A 21,969-nucleotide genomic window follows, 5' to 3' on the forward strand; every position below is an offset into this window, starting at 1 on the left:
CTGCGTGACTCACTCCCATTCTCCCAGTTCCTGCGAATTAGGAGAAACTGCTCCTGTAGGCAGGACTATTTCAAAGAAAGTGCCATCCTAGCTGATAAACTCAAAAACAGGGGCTACCCAAAGAGAATTGTCAAAAATGCCCTAAAGAGAGCATGGTACAGACCTAGAGAAACACTACTTACACCGACACATAAGACACCCCAGGATAGACTTGCCTGTGTGACGACTTTCTCCCCTGTGTCAAATAAAATGAGGAAAATGGTACTCCAACATTGGCCAGTGGTGAATGCAGGCATACTTGAACTTGAGCGTCCCTTGTTCGCTTTTAAGAAAAGTAGGAATTTGAAGGATCATTTAGTGCGAGCAGCACTGCCAAGTCCCACCCAATCATCTACACTTGAAGCTATTTGGGGCATGCCCCCCATTGTTGGGCATGTGAAATGTGGTAATTGCAGTGTGTGTGACATAACCATTGAAGGAAAGACAAGAGTATTTAACAATATCACTTTCACTAGCTCTTCTTTGTCTAATTGTAACACCTGAAGGAGTTCGGAGACTTAGCTCTTACGGTTACTTCGGGTTCGCCTTTGGATCCTCTTCCTCCAAAACTCTGGAAGGTGTTTCAAGAGGATCTCTTCCAGCCCTTGTATTCCATCTGCTGCCAGTCATTTGAGACAGGCATTGTACCAAGTTGCTGGAAGAAGGCAGTGGTATCCCCACTTCTAAAAAAACCCACGCTCGACCCTGCATGCCTATCCAACTACCGGACGATTTCCCTGCTCCCTTTTCCGGTGAAAATCATGGAAAAATTGGTTACCCGCACCCTGTCCGGCTTCGTTGAAGGGATCACCTGGTTGGATGAGATGCAATTTGGTGTTCGCCCTGCGCACGGGACGGAATCTGCGCTGGTGACCGTGCTAGACAACCTGCGGGCGCGAGTCGACAGTGGTCGGGCAGCATTTTTGGTGCTGCTCGACATGTCGGCCGCGTTCGACACGGTCAGTCATCCCACCTTGATCTCTAGGCTGGAAGAATGCGGGGTTACAGACAGAGCTAGGGATTGGTTAATCTCCTATCTGGACTGCCGTCAGCAAAGGGTCTCGCTACCCCCCTTCAGCTCAGAGGAGCGGAGAGTGGGACAAGGTGTTCCCCAGGGCTCTGCCATCAGCCCAATACTTTTTAATATCTACCTCCGCCCTCTAGTCCAGATCATTAAATCTTTTGGTATCTCCGCATTCAACTATGCGGATGATACCCAGCTGGTCTTTTCTCTGGAGGGTCAGGATGCAGTCACATTGGAGACTTTCCACCGGTGTATGCAGGCGACAGCAGAATGGCTCCGTCTGAACTCATTACAGTTCAACGGTACCAAGACGGAGGTTTTACACTGCTCTACAGACCGAGTTCCTCGCGATCTGCCGGCCGATTTTTGGCCTCCGTCCTTCTCTGAGACGGTATCAGCCGCACAATCTGCGCGCAATTTGGGCGTTATTTTTGGGCCCAACCTGCAGCTAGATCTACATGTAAACAAGACCACTTCCACATGTATGATGCTTATCCGTATGCTGCGCAAGGTCTTACCCCTTCTCCCAGAGCAGGCCAGGCCAGAAGTAGTGCGTTGTACCATCCTAAGTCGACTTGACTACTGTAACGCACTGCTTCTGGAGGCCCCGGTAACACTTCTGGGCAAGCTGCAAAGGGTGCAGAACATCGCTGCCAAACTCGCCCTTTCTCGCCCTTATCATAGTTCTTCTACGGTAGCGCTGCGAGAACTCCATTGGCTGCCGGTTCATCTGCGGGTTCGCTATAAAGCAGCTTGTATTGTGTTCAGGGCTATTCATGGCCTGGGCCCTATTCCTCTGCGACGAATGTTTGCCTGGTATTGTCCACCTCGAGCCTTACGCTCCTCGGCGTCCAGGCTACTGATAGTTCCGCGCTTCCAGAGAGTGAGAATGGGTGGCCGCTCGTTCAGAGTAGCGGCGGCCAAACTTTGGAACTCTCTGCCAATATCCTTGAGAAGCATTGAAGATCTTCTGGCCTTCAGAAAGGCTCTGAAAACCCATCTTTTTCCCAGGATGGGTTGAGCCACTGTTTCCGCTGGATCATGGGTCAAAGCGCCAGGATGCCCTTGGTGGTGACAGGTTGCGCTATACAAGTATGCTACAATACATACCTGTAATGTCATATACTTGATTCAATGTCCTTGTAACAAAATGTATGTTGGCCAAACTTCACAGAAGGTAAAAACAAGGATTTGCCAACACAGGAGCCGCATCCGCTGCCAAACTCCCAATGCCCCACTTGTGGAACATTTTGCTAACGCCAAGCACAAGGAAGACGAATTCCGTTGGACTATACTAAAGTCACTGAAGTTACCGGCTAGAGGGGGTAACATGAGCCAACTTCTCAATCATGAGGAACTTAAATGCATCATCCTCTTGGACACGATCCAGAACGGACTCAATCGAACAGAGGATTGGGCTGGATTACTCTGAAAAATAGGCTTGGACCTTCTGAACTTTTTGCGAATACAGATTCATAATTTCCACGAATACTGTATTAGTGAATGATGAAAAATCACTATTAGGGCTGTAAATATCACTACCATGTTGTTTCTAATTTCTACTGTACACTGCTCACAATACTGAAGATCTCAGTTTGAAACCGCTCTGCAAATTAGTACCATCCAGAACGCTTTTTAATGTGCATATGAATGGTGAAATGATTTGACCCAATTGCAAATGTAAATTCATTTGATACTGTACCTAAAAGTCACTTAAAATGCATGAAGGTGAGCACTTAGGCACTTCGATAGCGCACATGGGTATATATTGAATACCGTTCCAAGATGGCCGCCATAGATCTACGTGCCTTCACCGCTTTCATTTAAACACCTCATACCGGCTGGTACCTCACTTCCGGATTACTGAGAAGTCGGCTCGCTGCCATTGAGCACGCCGAGTGGATTCTGCTCGATTGTAGAGCAAGGCAGTATCGTCTGCATTAGAAAGGTAAGAGCGGACCCATGCTCCCCACGCCTCACCTGCAGCATTTCTTTATATATTGTATTAAGTAACCCTCGGTTATACCTCATTTTTCCACAGAGTGTACAAATTGAAACTCTGCCCCCACGAGACCCGAAATCATTTTAATATTGCGGCATGGATGGATACTAAAGACTGATGACACTATGTCTATCAAATAGAAACGGAGGTAATTTTAGGCACTTTATACCACTGCCCGGCACGCCGTAAACGGCCCACCACGGAACTGACCCGCTTTTTTAATCCCTAGGCATTGTACACTCAGGATATTTCAACTCGCTGCTACAAGAGTATTTCATGCTCTGGAAGTCTGATGTCTATCAAATAGAAACGGAGGTAATTTTAGGCACTTTAAATCACTGCCCGGCACGACGCAAACGGCCCACCACGGAACTGACCCGCTTTTTTAATCCCTAGGCATTGTACACTCCGGTTATTCCAACTCGCTGCAACAGAGTAATCCATGCTCTGCAAGGTTGGTCCGGCATTCGCCCAATATGCTTTCACAGTAATCACCCAGACACATGATGTGGCATATGCCAGCCCTAGTCAGAACTCGCCACGATTGCTTCACGGTCTGTATGCACAAGCGGTAGTATTCTCTAATCTATAAACTGACACCTTCACTTCAATCGCACTTACGCGAACCCTTTATGAGTGCGCCGTTATTGAAATCCCTTGACACACACTGTGTTTGCATGATGCCAATACTCACTCGCCACGGGTCGCCGCCTTGAATGGTCTGTCCAGTTGATTGTAGTCTATGGCATGAGCAGTAAGAAATATTATTGTCTGAATGTAAAAAGTCCTGACTTAAGTGCTTTATATGTAAAAAGAATTCTCTTTCTTTCCTCCCCCTTTTTTTACTTTAAACAGGCTTATGACAAAAGTTCTTACAGGCAAAAAATTAGAAAGTCCTGATGATGATCCCAGTTCAATAGGAGCCAGGGGATCGAAACGCCGTCGACACTTTTTGATAATTCTGTAACCTGTCTATTATGTTATTTTTGTTACAGTTATTGTTTGTCCTAACTTGCTTTTGAATGGTATTAATGATGCAAGGGACAATTGGCTCCCACGTTCTTTTTGCCTGAATTTCTTTGCTTTTTCTTTGTCTACTTCTAATTTCCCTCCCCCGAACTTTGTTCGAGTGTGCTTTGGATAGGTGCAGGCTTGTACCCTTTCAACTTCTGAATCAGACCCTGTGGTCATTGTAATTATTTTTTATACTTGAATTAAAATTCAGGCCCGGCTGGGCACTGAAAAACTCTCAGATATAGTACTGATTGGAGTCTATATGTTATTTGAACTGTTAAATTCCTTATTCTAAGGACCACTGTTTTCTTTAATAATCTATTGCCCAAGGTCCTTGGTACTTCTTTGGGTCCCCTTGTTCTTTGAAAAAAAATCAATGATGTCACTGACCATGTCATGAATGATGCACTTTTTGTGACGTACCGGTGGCGCAGAAGGCTGAGTGATATTTATCAGGCAGGACTAAGCCACTTTTTGTGGCGTAATCCTGCCTGATAAATATCAGTCCCTTTAACGCAGTGTCCTGCGTTAAAGGGGTGTGCAATGGGTGTTGCTGGGGCGTTCCCAGCAGCATCCATGGACTTGAGTAATTTATAGCATCCTCAAAGTCGGTCTTTCAAAAATTCCGAAGTATAGGACATGATAATCCAAATCCAAATGTTTCTCAAGAAAAGTCATAAACCGTGTCCGTGGGTCATATCTGTCCAAAAGCCGATATTCCGAACGATTGAAAATGACTTTTCTTGAGAAACATTTGGATTTGGATTATCATGTCCTATACTTAGGAATTTTTTGAAAGACTGACTTTGAGGATGCTATAAATTACTCAAGTCTGCCCGAATTGTGTGGGTAAAATTGATACCTAGTCACTTTGAATAAGAATGTACTTACGTCTCGTCTAACATTTGGAAGAAATATCTAGTTATATGACAACAGGATACCGACATAAGTTGAAGGAAATAAGAACGCCCTGAAGAAGTTCTGTTGTACAGAACGAAACGCGTCGGCTGGCTGTGGTACATAAACGTAAGGAAAATAAAAGCATTTGAATATACACCAAGATTCAGCGCTTCAATAAGGACTCTAAGTGATATGACTTGATTGGACTTGTTGTGCAAGTGGTGCTGTGCCAAACTTTGGAATATTCTCCCCTACTCTCTACTACTCACTCTCTTCTTCTCCACTACTCTCTAATACTCACTCTCTACTACTCATTCTCTACTACTCTAGTACTCTCTACTACTCTCTCTCTACTACTCACTCCCTACTACTCACTATCTACTACTCTCTACTACTCACTCTCTACTACTCTCTACTCTCTACTACTCACTCTCTACTACTCTCTCTACTACTCACTCTTTACTACTCACTCTCTACTACTCTCTACTACTCACTCTCTACTACTCTCTCTACTACTCTCTACTACTCACTCTCTACTACTCACTCTACTACTCACTCTCTACTACTCTCTACTACTCACTCTCTACTACGCTCTCTCTACTACTCTCTACTACTCACTCTCTACTACTCACTCTATTGCTCACTCTCTACTACTCTCTACTACTCACTCTCTAGTACTCTCTCTCTACTACTCTCTACTACTCACTCTACTACTCACTCCCTACTACTCTCTACTATTCTCTCTCTCTCTGCTACTCACTCTCTACTACTCACTCTCTACTACTCTCTACTACTCATTCTCTACTGCTCACTCTCTGCTACTATCTACTACTCACTCTTTACTACTCTCTACTACTCACTCTCTACTGCTCTCTACTATTCACTCTACTACTTACTCTCTACTACTCTCTACTACTCACTCTCTACTACTCACTCTACTACTCTACTACTCACTCTCTGCTACTCTCTCTACTGCTCTCTACTACTCTCTACTACTCACTCTCTACTCTCTATTACTCACTCTCTACTCTCTACCTCTCTACCTCTCTCTACTAGTCTCTACCTCTCTACCTCTACCTCTCTACCTCTCTCTACACGCACACATATACACATATATATATGCATATATATGCATATGCATTTATATATATGTATGTGTGTATATATATATACATACATATATAAACATATATAATCTGCATATCTATATAAATACAAATATAAATGCATGCATACATATACATATATGCATACATATGCATGTTATTTACACGAAAGTTTGAAAAACACTAATAAAAGCAAAGCTAAAAAAGCCACCTCATTACAAACAGAATGGCTTTAACTTAAACGAGGGCGAGATCTATTTCATTTTCATTGCTTGTTTACTTTGGTTCCATTAAGAAGGCATTCAGATGTGTCACACATTTGCCATAAATTCTGAATGTTAGGACTCTAGTTGCTCATTAGATCACTGTAGTAAAGCTACTGCTCACGAGGGAAGTCTGGTGCTGGTATTCAAAGTGCATGTTTCAGTCTGCATGTCCGAATTTTTTTAATGAAATAGAAAGGATTTGAGAAGTCACTCAAAATATGCCCTAATTTTTCTTTCTGAAGCACTAATCATACTTTCTATGGCAAAATGACCCCCCTCATTTTGTTCCTTTTTAAATTAAATGGTTTCAGACTTACCACTTAATTCCAATCAAGATGGCTTCTGGTGTGCCATACTTTTGTCATAAGTAAGACTGTTAGCGCTCTAGTTGTTCTTTTGAACACTCTGGGACATTCTGTCATTGGGCTATACTTGGGCTACATCTGGGTGATATTTGGGCTACATTTGGGCTCTTTTGTCTCTGGTGGCCATCTTGGGAGACTGCATGTCAGAATTTTTTAATGAAATAGAAGAGAATTTGAGAAGTCACTCAAAATGTGCCCTCATTTTTCTTTCTACAGCACTAATCATACTTTCTATGGCAAAATATACCCCCTCATTGTGTTCCTTTTTAAATTAAATGTTTTAAGAGCTACCACTTTATTCCAATCAAGATGGCTTCAGGTGTGCCATACCTTTGTAATAAGTAGGACTGTTAGCGCTCTAGTTGTTCTTTAGAACACTCTAGGAGGCTGCAGTAGAACACAAAGGAATCAATTGACAGTCTCTGTCCTTGTTGGATGTACATGTTTTACTGAGAATGTCAGACTTCATTCTCACATGACTGAGAAAGATATTGTGAATTTACAGAAAATATGCTTTCAGTTTAGCTTATAGATCCCCTTCCAAACCACTGTGGGAAAAGCATTAGATAATAGTTTTCTTTCAAACATGATTCATGATATCCCAGCAGAAGGCTTTTTCACATGGTAAAATCACCTTAGAACACACCACAATTCCTAAAATGAGTATGGTACCATCAACAAATGGTTAATGTAACTAAAGTCCTAATACCTTCTATTAACTGCAATGCTTTTTAATGTGGTGCTATCATGTATTTTGGTCCCAAGATGGCTGCCAACACTTCTTGGATGAGGTGCTGACAGCCAATCAGATCTCACGATGAGATGTGTGGTTAGGCTCCGCCCAGATATATAAAATTTTTTCCTTTTAATTTTCTCAGGAACTACTGGAGGGATTTACACCATTTAAGCAAAAGCTTGATCTGCGAATCAGACTCTACCTTTTTGCCAAATTTCTAGTAATTCCGTTCAGCCGTTCGGGCTGTAGCCGTGTCTAATCGTCCTATGGAAAATAACATGGGGAAAACACGTTTTGGGACCCCCCTTTTTTCTCAGCCCCCACTTGACGAATCCCCCCAAAACTTTGAGGAAAGGAGCGGAGCGGGCCATCTTCTTTGAGAAATACGCAAAGATTCATCAACCGGTGCCAAAGTTATTCCCAATAGAATGTTGCGGATTTCCTATGGAAACTAGGTCCTAACTATATATACCTACTGGCGACCGCCAGTAGGTAATATATATATATATATATATATTCACTGAAAAAACCATAGGTTATAGACCATATATAGTTAGGAATTAGCATTTACAAAACCTTGAAAATTCACTGAAAAAACCATAGGTTATACACCATATATAGTTAGGAATTAGCATTTAAAAAACCTTATTTTACTCACACAAAACCATTGAAATTCCATATATAGTTAGTTGCACTAACTATATATCGCGCACCCGCAATCCACTGCTGATGATGTCACATATTACATCATTCATGACATGGTCAGTGACATCACTGATGACATCTCAAATGACATCACTGATGAGATCACTGATGACATCATCCAGTGACTGTGTGTTTTTGTAAAGTTTAAATATGTTTTACATATTGAAGAATGAGTAGATGTATAAGTGTCTGGACGAAGGATTTAGTAGGTGCATGACTGAATGTATGAGTGAGTGATTAAATGTGTCTCACTGAGTGCATGGGTTAGTGACTAAACTGTCTTAATTTGTGCATCATTATGTCTGTTGTTCTGTAAACTGCTGCATGTGTTGATCAGTAGCTATATGATTAACTATATGGGTTATTGATTGATTGTCCAAGTATTTGTATGGGAGACTGAGTGTGTGTGTGGCTGGCTGGGAGGTGTGTGACTCTGTGCAGATCAATGTGTACTTGTATCAATGATTGTATAAGAAAGTAAGTATGTGTTAGTATATGTTTGAAAATGTAAGGTGCTCTATGTTTAACTGTATAGACAAGAAAATGGAAGTGTGATTGATTCTTTACAGGACTGACTAGGTGTGTGAGTAACTCCATGGATGAGTGGCAGACTGTGAGTGTCTGTATAGGTGTATGAGTGCATATGATAGTGTTGTAAAGATGAGTGATTGTATGTATGAATGATTGTATGGGTGAATGAGTGAAGGTGTGTGTAGACGTAGCAATCAGTGAGTGCGTATGTAGTAACTAGTATTGGTGTGTCAATGGTTTCAAAAATTATACTCTTTTTAACACTGGGTGAAACAGAGGTTATATTAAAATGTGAGGAGATGCATTGTATTGTCACATGAATGATATCATCAGTGATGTGGTCATTGATGTCAAATGAGATGTCATCAGTGATGTCATTTGAGATGTCATCAGTGATGTCATCAGTGATGTCACTGACCATGTCATGAATGATGTAATATGTGACATCATCAGCAGTGGATTGCGGGTGCGCGATATATAGTTAGTGCAACTAACTATATATGGAATTTCAATGGTTTTGTGTGAGTAAAATAAGGTTTTTTAAATGCTAATTCCTAACTATATATGGTGTATAACCTATGGTTTTTTCAGTGAATTTTCAAGGTTTTGTAAATGCTAATTCCTAACTATATATGGTCTATAACCTATGGTTTTTTCAGTGAATTTCATTGGTTTTTTAAAAGCTAATATCTATACCTGCAAAATGTATTCTTCTTTAAATCCAAAAATATATTTTATATGTTTATTAATAACTTTTTTTTTTTATATATTTTTTTCTTCGTTCCCGCTTCGCGAATCGGGAAGCTTCCCGTTAGCTGACCTTGATGCCGCGAAATAGACCGCGAGCATATAAACGTTTCTTTACCGCAACTGCCGCGTTAGAAAACAACATCATCACGCCTCCCGTCCGCATGACGTTTCGCGTTGTCGTGTGATACGTCATATGACGTGCTACGTTAGCGAACTGGTACGCTTACCGAGTCGCAAAGCACAGGTTTCTGGAAGCAAACCGGGAGGCCCTGCAAAGCGCGTAACGTAAACACAGCAGGTCATGTGACTTGGTAATAACACTTTTCATTGGTTCATTTCACTTTTGGTTTCCTAATGATGTAAGAAGCTTCCCGTTAGCTCAATTTGATGCCGCGACCCGGTCCGCGAACCGGTAAACGTTCCGTTAGCGCAACTGCCACGTTAGAAATCATTATCGTGACGCGTCGCGGAAGCGTGACGTATCACGTTGTCGTGTAATGCGTCTTATGACGCGCCGCGTTAGCGCACCCGGAAGTGCTCCTGGGCGCGGACCGAGGCGCGAAACGCAGCTCCCCGGAAGCGATCCGCGGCGCGTTGCGTAAGCGCGACGTATCGCGTTACCGCGTAATGCGTCTTATGACGTACCGCGTTAGCGCACCCGGAAGTGCTCCGGGGCGCGGACCAAGGCGCGAAGCGCAGCGACCCGGAAGCTATCCGGGGCGCGTTCCGCAGCGCGTAACATAAGCGTGAGAGGTCATGTGACTTGTTAATAACACTTTTCATTGGTTCATTTCACTTTTGGTTTCATAATGTTGTTAGGCTTGGTCATGTGACCTAAAAATAACACTTTTCATTGGTTTAGAACTATTTTTTTTTCTCAAATGATGAAAACCCCTCCTTCTTTTTACCTCATTCTTACTTTCTATTTCCAGAGAGCAAGACCTATTTTTCACAATGGCTTCTGTAATAGCTGCAGCTGGTGCTTCTCAGCAACCACCACCACCACCACCACCAAAAGGACCACCACCAACACTGGACTTTGGTGGAGAGGAAGATAATGAGGACGAAGAGGAGGAGGAGGAGGAAGAGCAAGTAAGGCAGTTCCTGCCAGAAACACCAAGGCAGAGCCATATTAAAGACCACTACATATGGCAATTCTTTAAAATTCCACCTGGACAAAAGAAGGTCAATGCACCCCAGGTGTCTTGTTTGATTTGCAAAAATATACTTTCTCGTGGCAACCCCAACAAGAAATACAGCTTTGGCAATCATACAATGATTCGCCACATGGAGCGATGGCATCCTAATAATCTTTCCCAAGCACAAGTAAGGGATCTTGCTGCCAACCCCCCAGATGTCATCCCCAGCACCAACAGGGGTCAAAGCTCATTCGCCGGACCAGAAGGCCGAGAAATAATCCCCAATATTCAAGCTCCTTTTGCACACTACAAAATAGTTTGTATATATTGTGGAGGAACTATTGCTTATGGAGAGAAGAGTATTACTTTGATTAACCGAGCTGGAGAAAATCATAAATGCTACAAGATGAGAAAACAATGAATCCTTTTTATTTTTTTTTTGCTCCTGTTGAGACATGTTCTAACCCTGCTTTTTTGTTATTTCCCCCTTACAAAACACAAAAAAAACACAAAATAGTTTTCAAAAATCCAAAAAAAAATCAAAAAATTGTTCAGAAAATTCATTAAAAAAAAGAAAAAAAAGAAAAAGAATAAAAAAACAGTTCTTTTCAGAACTACCTTCCATTTATAACAAAATTGCCAAAATGTTTATACCCTGTCTTTCTTTTCTCCTCATAGTACGCTCCTCCGACCGCTTCCCGGTACGCGTACCGGGCGCTACCCACGCAAAAAAAACAAAAATTTGTTTTTGTTTTTTTGCCCCGCGGGGCCCTTTTAAAGCCTCCACATTGACGCCGCCTCACGTGCCAACGTATTTTCTCCGCATTTTACACCCTATGCCGCATAACAGGTCATGTGACTTGTTTATAAAACTTTTCATTGGTTCATTTTACTTTTGGTTTCCTAATGATGGAAGGCATGATCATGTGACCTAAAAACAACACTTTTCATTGGATGAAAACTTTTTTTTTCCCCCAAACGATGAAAGCCCCACCTTGTTTCTGGATGTTTCAGACTGAAGCTGGCGTCACCATGAGAGCACCACCATCTCGTAGCTCCGTCGTGGTCATTCCGCGAGCAATCATGGCAGCCGCTCCCCACCAGAAGCCTGCAGGAGTCGGGGCCCCCAAAACTTTTGATGAATTCTCAAGGCGGAGGGGACGCTTTCGAGAATGGGGTCCAAGACCTAGCAGACAAGCGTCCGATTTCCAAGGTGTCCCAGGGCCATTTCAGTGGACCAGGCCCAAAAAGGAAACAGCCTGCCGCCATTTTGAGAGTCCTGTGACAGCCGCCTATCGCTGCACCGCAAGAGTGGGCGCAACTCAGCTGAATGGCGGATTTTGACACAGTGGACCAAAAGCGGACGGAATGGCAACTGAAACGGTAAAGGGGCGCCCCACTACAACAGACGAGACTCCACCTGGAGAGGCCCGTTCACGCCGCCTCCCCCGGGGCGCTCCACGCCGTTATTCGGAGCAGCATTGTAGGATACCAAAACCAGTGCGGCAACTTACTGGACATCACCTTGGTGCCATCGTTCTGCTGCCTTGGAACTATTCGCACAACAGTTTGCTACTGATGACCCACCCCCCGCGACGCCCCACGCCGTTATTTGCTGGGTGGCAACTTACTAGACATCACTTTTGTGTCATCTAGATTTCGGCGCGTTCTGCTGCCTTGGAACTATTCGCACAACAGTTTGCTACTGATCACCCACCCCCCGCGACGCCCCACGCCGGAAATCTGGACGTTGTGCTGCGTTGGGACTATTCGCACAGCCGACCGCTACTTCGTTGTTTTTCTCTAAAAATGTTTATATGTTATTACTATTTTTGTTTTCTTGTATATATTTATAAATTATTAAAGTTTTATAATCTTACTACTTTGTCGGAGTGCTATATATTTTTAATGTGACACATAATTGTAAAAACTTTGATGTACAAAGAGTCATCCCTGGAATCTTCCGCTTCACGCTCGGTCCCCTCCCCAATCACAATACAGAATGGTTTTCAGATAATAGCAACGCTTCTGCTGTGACGGATCTCATCGAGTGTGGGCCTTGATCTACTATAACTCCTTTGAAGACGGGTGATTCTTTACAGCTGTGGCCATAAACTACATCTGCAGGGCTAGCTGATAGCCTAGGACCGGCCTGGACAATCGGACACAGAGGAAAAGGAGTGTCAGAGGGTGCGGTAGTGAATAGGGCGAAAGGGAGGTGTCGGGCGGGCACAGGGTGTGATTCTCAGGGAAGAACAGCGCAGATGGGGGGAGGTTTATTACCCATGCATAAAACAGAGAGCGGGGGTGACCACTGCCTGGGGGAGATGCTTGCGAGGGTGGGGAGCCATGCTAAGGATCGACAGCGTTCACAGAGTGGATCTGGTCAAGGCATCTAAAATGGCTGCCGTGCACGACAAAAGTGTGGCATTTGAAAAAAGACAAGATGGCGCACACAATGTTTTTCAACAATTCCTGATTTCCTTCGAATCGAACGTTAACAGACGTTGGGGCATATTACCAAAGTTAAGCGATATTTATCCCTAACGATGCATTGCAAAGATTTTTTTACCGTCAGAAATTATCGCAGATAAACCTTGCTATTATCAAGGTTTATCGCAAATACGATAAAAAACGAGCGCAATGCATTAATGTCGCTGAAAACTCCGCGATATTCATGCATTACCGAGCTAATGCTCTTAGCCATGTTATCCACCTCCCATTGGATAACATGGCTAAGAACTGCTCAGGGCAGCTGTTACTTTTTGGAGATATTCGCGCTTATCTCGAATATTTCCAAAAGTTGATAATAGGAGATAGCGATGTTAGCGACTGTTTCCAGTCGCTAACATCTTGGCATGCCCACTTTGCATGTCATTAGTGATAAATATCACTCACATGCAAAGTGGGACCCAAGATGGTCGCTATCTCCTACTAGCCGTCGCTAACTGGTGTTAGCAACAGCTAGGTAATACACATATAATTTTATCTCCGCGAAGCGGAGCGCTGTTACAGATATATATCTTGTTTTTGAACGTTAATTTCTCAAAATGCACTGAAGCACATATATTGAGACATAGCAAAGGCACATCGGGCTACCAGTCCCTAATATTTTACCAAGTTTCGTGCAAATCCATTCAGCCGTTCGATTATTATTATTATTATTTTTTTTTGCCCCGCGGGGCCCTTTTAAAACCTCCACATCAAACCTAGGGGGTCAGCGAGGATCTACTATGCCCCCTTATGGTCATCAGCCGTTCGATTATTATTATTATTTTTTTTTTTGCCCCGCGGGGCCCTTTTAAAACCTCCACATCAAACCTAGGGGGTCAGCGAGGATCTACTATGCCCCCTTATGGTCATTTGCCCCTTCGCTTTGGCCTCCTCTTGTCTCTCGATCCTACCGAGAGACAAGATGGCGGCCGCTACGGACTGTTTGGAATGTTGACAGACGCCAGAGAACCAATCAGCTTCGCTTCACAAAGCTCCGTTGCGCGAAAAGTACGCGTCCTGGGCCGCTGCCCGGTCCGCTGTTACAGATATATATCTTTTTTTAAACGTTAATTTCTCAAAATCCACTGGAGCACATATATTGAGACCTACAAAAGGCACATCGGGCTACCAGTCCCTACAATTTTGCCAAGTTTCGTGCAAATCTATTCAGCCGTTCGGGCTAAAAGTGAGGCTAACCGCCCTATGGAAAAATCAATGTTAAAAACACGTTTTGGGACCCCCCTTTTTTCTCGGCCCCCCCTTGACGAAACCCCCCCAAATTTTCAGGGGCTGCTCAGAAACAAAATGTGCCATTTTCCTGAAAATTTCAGCCAATTCCGTCCACAAACGCCAAAGTTATTAGACATAGAATTTTCAAAAAACCCATAGGGAAAAAATCCTAACTATATATACCTACTGGCGACCGCCAGTAGGTAATATATATATATATATATATATATATATATATATATATATGTGTGTATATTCACTGAAAAAACATAGGTTTCAGGCATGTTATAGTTAGAAATTAGCATTTAAAAAACCTTAGATATTCACAGAAAAAAACATAGGTTTCAGGGGCGTTATAGTAAGTCGGACATTTTACTTGTACAAAACCAAAGAAATTTCCCCGTTATAGTTAGTTCAGCTAACTATAACTCGCGCCCCCGCAATGCACTGCTGATGACATCGCATATTACATCACTCATGACATGGTCAGTGACATCACTCATGACATCACTGATGACATCTCAAATGACATCACTGATGAGATGACATCACTGATTACATCATCCAGTGAATGTGTGTTTTTGAGAAATTAAATATGTTTTATATATGTATATGTCAAGGTTGATGGAAGAATAAGTGGGTATATAAGTGTCTAAATGGTTGATTTTGTTTGTGTGAAACTGATTGTATAACTGGCTGATTAAGTGTATCTTAGTGAATACATGGGTTAGTGAGTAATATTAAATGTGTAAATATCTGTATCAGTCTCTCACTTTGTGTGTAAGTGGCAGCATGGGTTGGTGAGTAGCTACGTGAGTGTCTATATGGGTTATTAGTAGGTTTTTTGAGTATCAGTATAAGTGTCTGAGAGTCTGTGTGATTAGTTGGGGGTATTAGTTTGTGCATATATGCATGAATGAGTGACTCACTGTTTGTATGTGTTGAAGACAGCATGTGTGCAGGACTGTATGGGTGGATGAGTGTGTGTATGGGTGTGTTAGTGAGTGAATGACTGTATCAATAGTGTCTTTATGAGTAACTACATATCTTTTAAACTAGTATATGTAAGTATTGGTGTATTTAGGTGAGTATATGTGAGAGTGAGAGATTGGAAGAGTACCTGTATAAAGGAGTATGTGTTTCTATAAGTGATTGTTTAAGAGAGTAAGTATGTGTTAGTTTCTGTAGAAGTAAGTACCGTAGTGTGTGTATAACTGCATACACAAGTAATTGGATGTTTGATACTTTCTTTGCATGTGTGACTATGTGTGTGAGTAACACTATCGATGAGTGGCGGTGTGTAAGTGTATGTATAGGTGTATGAGTACATATGATGAGTGAGTGCATGTATGAGTGACTGTATAGGACTTTTGGTGAATGAGTGGATGAGTGTGTAGATCTTGGAATTAGTGAATGGGTATGTTGTAACTGGTATCTGTATGTCCATTGTTTTGAAAATTCTAGTTTGTATTTTAGAGTGTATGTATCAAAGTTTATATTAGGATGAGAGGAGGTATGCCACTGTATCACAAGGATGATGTCATCAGTGATGTCATTTGAGATATCCTCAGTGATGTCATGAGTGATCTCACAGACCATGTGATGCAATATGTGACGTCATCAGCAGTGCATTGCGGGGCGCAAGTTATAGTTAGATGAACTAACTATAACGGGGGAATTTCTATGGTTTTGTTGTACAAGTGAATTGTCCAATTAACTATAACGCCCCTGAAACATGGTTTTTTCAGTGAATTGCAAAGGTTTTTTAAATGCAAATTTCTAACTATAAAGTGCCTGAAACCTATGGTTTTTTTAAGCGAATTTCAAAGGTTTTTTAAATGTTAGTTTCTAACTATGCCTACAGAGGTAGGACATGTGAAGAAAGAAGAAAAAACGCACAGAAAGAAGCAGAAGAAATGCAGAAGGAAGCAACAGAAGTCCACAAAGACGAAGAAAAGTGCAGGGAGAAGCAAGACATGTGTAGAAAGAACCAACAGAGGAGCAGAAAGAGGCCTTGTTGCAAAATCATCCTGTGCCCACAACTTTTTCTGACGGGTACTGGTGGTAACTGACTCTGACTAATCGGGCCTAGAGCCAGTGCTATGCTAAAAGACACTTAGAATAGAGTGAAAACACCTACATAGCCTAGGGAACACTATGCGTTGAGGTACCCCTGTGATTAGCATGACCTCCTCTGTAATCCCCTAGTACATAATAGGGCAGGGGGATTAAAACTACCTCTAAGTGAGAGGAGCAGAAATGTGCTACTTTAACTAGTAGTCATGTCTGCAGAGTGGTGGAGAAAGGGTGCTGGGCGTCCATCCGATGCTCAGGAATTCCGCTGCGTAGGACATACAGGAGGTACCAGGAGGGATTCTTGGCCCCCAAACTCCCTCAGGACAAAATTGGACTTCATCCCCCATCCCGTAGTCTGCCACGAGGCACGTTTGCAGAGTGGTAGAGAAAGGGGGCCATGGCCACCGAAGATGTCTTAACAAACCCAATGCGTGGGACTTACTGGAGGTAACAAGAGGGGTAGTTGGCCCCCAAGGACATCCTTGGGGGCCAACTTCCTAAACTATTACCTCCAGTCAGTCCCACACAGCAGCATTGTTAAGTACTCGTACCAGGTCATGCCCACTTTGCCCACCACTCTACAAACGAGCTCCCTGGCACGCTCTTGGATGGGGATTGAAGTCCCATTCACTGCTGGGGGTCCTTTAGGGGCCAACTAGCCTACCTTTTACCTCCAGTAAGCCCCACGCAGTGGGGTTGGTGAGAGGTAGACAAAGGCCATGCCACCTTTCTTCACCACTCTGCAAACACGCCCCCTGGTGCGTTGTAAGTTGGGGGATTAAGTCCCCTTGAATCCTGAGGGTCCCTGGGGTCCAACTAGCCCTCCAGGTACCTCCAGTAGGCGCCACAGAGCTGCGTTGCAGAGAGGTGTAAAAAGGAGAGTGGCCTGGGCCACCTCTCTGCAATGCAGACCTATGGCACTTACTGGAGGTAGGTGGTGGGCTAGTTGGCCCCCAGGGCCCCTCAGGATTGAAAGGGAATTAATTCCCCAACTTAAAATGCACCACAGGGCATGTTTGAACATGTCACCTCAGGCCCCGCCCGCTCCCTTCACCACTGTCTAAGCACGCCCTGCGACACGTTTTCAGTTGGGGGATGAAGTCCCCTTGAATCCTGAGCGTCCATGGGGTCCAACTAGCCCCAAGGTACCTCCACTAAACGCCACAGAGCTGTGTTGCAGAGAGGTGTAAAAAGGGGCATGGCCTGGACCACCTCTCTGCAACGCAGCCCTGTGGCTCTTATTGGAGGTACCTGGTGGGCTAGTTCGCCCCAGGGACCTCCAGTATCGAAGGGGAATTAATTCACCAACTTAAAACGCGCCACAGGGTGCGTTTGCAGAGTGTTGCTGGGAGGGGGCGGGCCTCCAGCACGATTGCGTGTGTTTTGTATTTTTTTGTTTGGAAGGGGGCTGTGTGGCCCCCTTCTTTATACTTTTTTTGGGCCCTGGGAACCCCATCCCCCAGGGCATGACCCCCATTTAAAAAAAAATATATATATATATATATACGGGTAGAGGGCCGCGTGGGCCCCCCTCCCATGGCCAATACCGCCCCGGGGGGTGGCGGTCCCCGGGGCTGAGGGGGCCTGCCTGGGCCCCCGCAATTTCATTTTTACATGCCCCCTTGGTCCTCCCGGGGGCTAAATAATAACGTAGCACAGGAGCCCGCGCTCCGTTTTTTGCAGATTTTTTTTTTAAAATGTTTTTTTTGCCCTGAGCAGGCCTAGGGGGTCAGGGTGTTTCTACTCTGCCCCCTTTTCTTGTTTTGCGCCTTTGTTTCCCTGTTTTCTTGTGCCTCGGTTAGATGGCTGCGAACACTTCCTGGTTTGGAGTGTTGACAGTCAATTAGAAAAAAGCTTGTGGTCGGGAGGGTCCGCAGATCCTCCGTACCTCTAAATACCGAAACTTTTATTTTTTTATTTTCTCAGCAACCACTGAACGGATTTACACCGTTTAAGAAAAAGAGTTATTTCTGAGACAAGCGCTACCTTTATGACAAATTTGGTCTAATTCCGTTCAGCAGTTCGAGCTGTAGCCGTGTCTAAAGTTTCCTATGGGAAATGCATTTTTCAACCTCTCTTCAACCTCTTTTTTTTTTAATTTCTCAGGAACTACTGAACGGATTTGCACCATTTAACAAAAAGAAAGAGATTTAAATCTCACTGAGTACCTTTCCATTAAACCCATACCTTCCTTTTCGTTTATCCATCTCTGAACCTTGAAAAAAAACCTTATGCACCTTTACTGGTACCTGTCCCTGAGCCCTGAAAACCCCTTATGACCATGTACCCATCTGTCCTTTCACCCTAGGCAAACCCTTATCTCATTTTACTTCTGCCTGTTCTTGAACCCTGAAAACCCTTACCATCAGTTACCTCAAACAGTCCCTCAGCACTTGAAAACACTTTCATCCTTTTACCACTGCCTGTCCCTGAACCCTAAAAACACTTTCCTCCCTTTACTTCCGTGTACCCCTGAACCCCCAAAAATAATCCATATATGCATTTACCGCTAACCGCCCCTGAACTCTAAAATAACCTATCTCTTAACTCTTAAATCTACCTTTTTTAGGTGACATTACTAATATGTAATTTAAAATATATATATATATATATATATATACATGCATGTAAATTACATTCCAGCTCCACAACCATGCAGCTTCCAGTCATTATATATACAGAAACATCATAATCAAGTTGAGGATCCACGCTAATTTTTCCCATCACTCTGACTCTAGATGCATGACATTGGATGCGTGAATGCCCATTCAGCTCACTGCAGACAATTAGGCGCAATGACCTTACAACCCCAATGCAGCAACATTGCTCTTTTTAGGAAACCCATTTGCGGTCATCGTGCATAAACTTTGAGAAAGGGAAATTTTTGATATTATAAATAATTAAAAACGTAAGCAATTGTTTTACAAAGGTGATAATAATTGGATTTTTTCTAAACAGCACTATCACTGCTTTTATTTTTAAAAACCCTGCAAAGAGCAAGCGTTATCACTGTTCTATTCAATGGTATTCAAGAATAACACCTTCATTCTCAAGGACATAGTTCTCAGTTTCTAACTCTCAACACCACGTAGGCCCCTTTCTCAGGCTCTACCTTCTTGAAAACTACCAACCCTAAAAAATGCTAGTCTGATCAGGGACCACCCATGCAAAATCTGTAACTGTCAGGCGAACACAGTATTTCCTCAACTTTCAATGACATTATATAAGCTCAACTCACGTAGAACATCCCTAATGGTCCTGAAATATATGGCATTTTTAGTCCCAGCAGATGCTTGACTAGTGCGTTCACACCATGTGTAGCTGCTCCAGTTGTCATTGAACTTATCACCGATTGGGACATCAGGAACGTCAATTTGTCCAGCTGAAGAACGAACATGGCAACCTAGAAAATAAATGACAAAACAAATACGGTAAACCATACTTTCCAGTACCGTTTGCTTCAAGAGGCAATCTCCAAACAGCATTATCCGTTACAGAAGTAAGAATAGTAGCTCACAAGGAAGCAGCATTCCAATGAAACATTTCTTTCTCATATGACAGTGGAACCTATTCACAAGGGGCTAATATGGTCGCCAAATGTTCCTTTTTACAGCAGTCAGGAATGCATAAAGGGATTCCTGGTGGGTGCGACTGCATTTACTACTGCAGATTTATATACCATGATTGTGGAAAAAAAATCTACATTAGTAAATCCCACTCGAAGGATGGGAAATGTGTTGTTTGCTTAGGCAGTTTCGACTTCTTAGCAACCTGGAAAGGGTCATAGATTTACTCCAGCCAAGGGCAGAGTTACTCCCATTCCATGATAGGAAGAGGAAAGGCACACCCCTAGAACTACTGGGGTTACAGGGAAAGATTTCACCATGGGGAAAAAATGCTTTCTACGCAAAGAAAACAAATGCATTTGCGTAAGAGACTCCTCCATTCCAACTGTACTGAGATCTCCCATTTAGAGAACTCCACTAGGGTAATGGCAGCATGTGAAAAAAAATCACACGACTTTCCCACCAGCATGCCTGCCAACCTGTGCCTGGTGCAGCTTTCCAGGCGTACTCCAGGAATATTTGTGGGGAAAAAAACATAAAAGTTCACGCAGGAACCTAATCCCAAAAATGTTGTGAACACCTAACTGCAGCATAGGTTATAAAAGAGCCACCTATCAGCTAGACTCAGGGTCAGCAGATATTTGCCCTAGCAGATGAAACATTTATTACTGGTTAAGTCATGCCTGCTTTCTTCCTCTTTACAGGATCTTTCTATCAAGAGAAAGAAAGCACGTATTGCATTTTATTTCATGTGTTGCTTAGGTGCACAAAATCTGCAGGTTGAGAGTGTTATTTCAATCAATAAGGACAGAGACAAGGAAGACTTGAACTCGGAGTAATGAAGATTACCTGTAAGAATGACGGTCATTTCCATGCATACTCAAGGCGGTCTTTGGGCCCGATTCACAAAACAAACTTAAGACAAAATCCTAAACTTACTACCATTTTGGTATTCACAGAAGGCACTTACTCATTTTGGTATTCACAGAAGGCACTTACTCATTTCGGTATTCACAGAAGTTAGGATTCCTAACTTTAGGACTCCTAAATGCCTTCTGTGAATACCGAAAGTCTTAAAGTTAGGATTTCTCTCAATTTAGGAGTAGTAAAGTTAGGACTCCTAACTTTACTACTCCTTACCTGAGAAAAATCCTAAATTTAAGACCTTCGGTATTCACAGAAGGCATTTAGGAGTCCTAAAGTTAGGACTTCTAACTTCTGTGAATACCGAAATGAGTAAGTGCCTTCGGTGAATACCAAAATGAGTAAGTGCCTTCTGTGAATACCAAAATGGTAGTAAGTTTAGGATTTTGTCTTAAATTAGTTCTGTGAATCGGGCCCAGTGTGATTTTCCGAAAAGTCAAACATCTATTCAAATTATGAATCAGGACCTGAAACTCATTTACTTCCAGCAGCTGACTTCATGAAGTAGCAAAGTCCACCTTAAGGCTAAATACTAAACTAAGGGCTAAACGCCGCAAAGTCTGAGATCATGCTATTTGGAGAGGCTCCACTGCTGTGGGCTCCATAGTGGTGGCCAAGAGAGCTAGGGACCAAAGAGAATGGTAAAAAATCTAGGGGTTCGTATTAAGCATATCCTGACTATTAAGGAGCACGTGACTCACAGGTTTAGCTCATGTTTTCATGCGCTGAGCCTGTTAAGAAGAGTCTTCCCCTTCCTCCCTGGTTCTACAAGGAAGTCTATTATTAAGTTAAGGACAGTGGGAGAAGCTTTTTCATATTTGGCACCTCTCTACTGGAATCAGCTCCCCATTCCACTGAGGCAGTGCCCGGACCTCCTGCTGTTCAGAAAGGCTCTGATCACTGTTTTGTTTTAGCTGTTGATCCTTGTGACAGCTTTCTTACTGTGGGTCTGTAAGCACTGAGATACCCCTTCGGGGATGATTTAAGCGCTATATAAATCCACAAAATAAATAAATAGAATAAATTTAGTCATTGGTGGATTGTACTTTGTCCATCGGGGTGGGAGAGTACATTACCTCTGCCACCCTGACGGAATACCATCT

General features: G+C 43.1%; 1 protein-coding gene across 2 annotated transcripts in view; it reads right to left on the bottom strand.

The window, feature by feature from the left end:
* SLC26A7 (solute carrier family 26 member 7) overlaps positions 1–21,969 on the bottom strand; it is a 699,592-nt gene that overhangs the window by 271,650 nt on the left and 405,973 nt on the right. For both annotated transcript variants that reach the window (XM_078687052.1, XM_078687051.1), the window contains exon 4: positions 19,615–19,779. In XM_078687052.1, the coding sequence (XP_078543178.1) occupies positions 19,615–19,779 (165 nt within the window). The remainder of the gene's footprint in view (positions 1–19,614; positions 19,780–21,969) is intronic.

This window comes from Lissotriton helveticus, chromosome 4_1, assembly GCF_964261635.1.
Source record: "Lissotriton helveticus chromosome 4_1, aLisHel1.1, whole genome shotgun sequence".
NCBI lineage: Eukaryota > Metazoa > Chordata > Amphibia > Caudata > Salamandridae > Lissotriton > Lissotriton helveticus.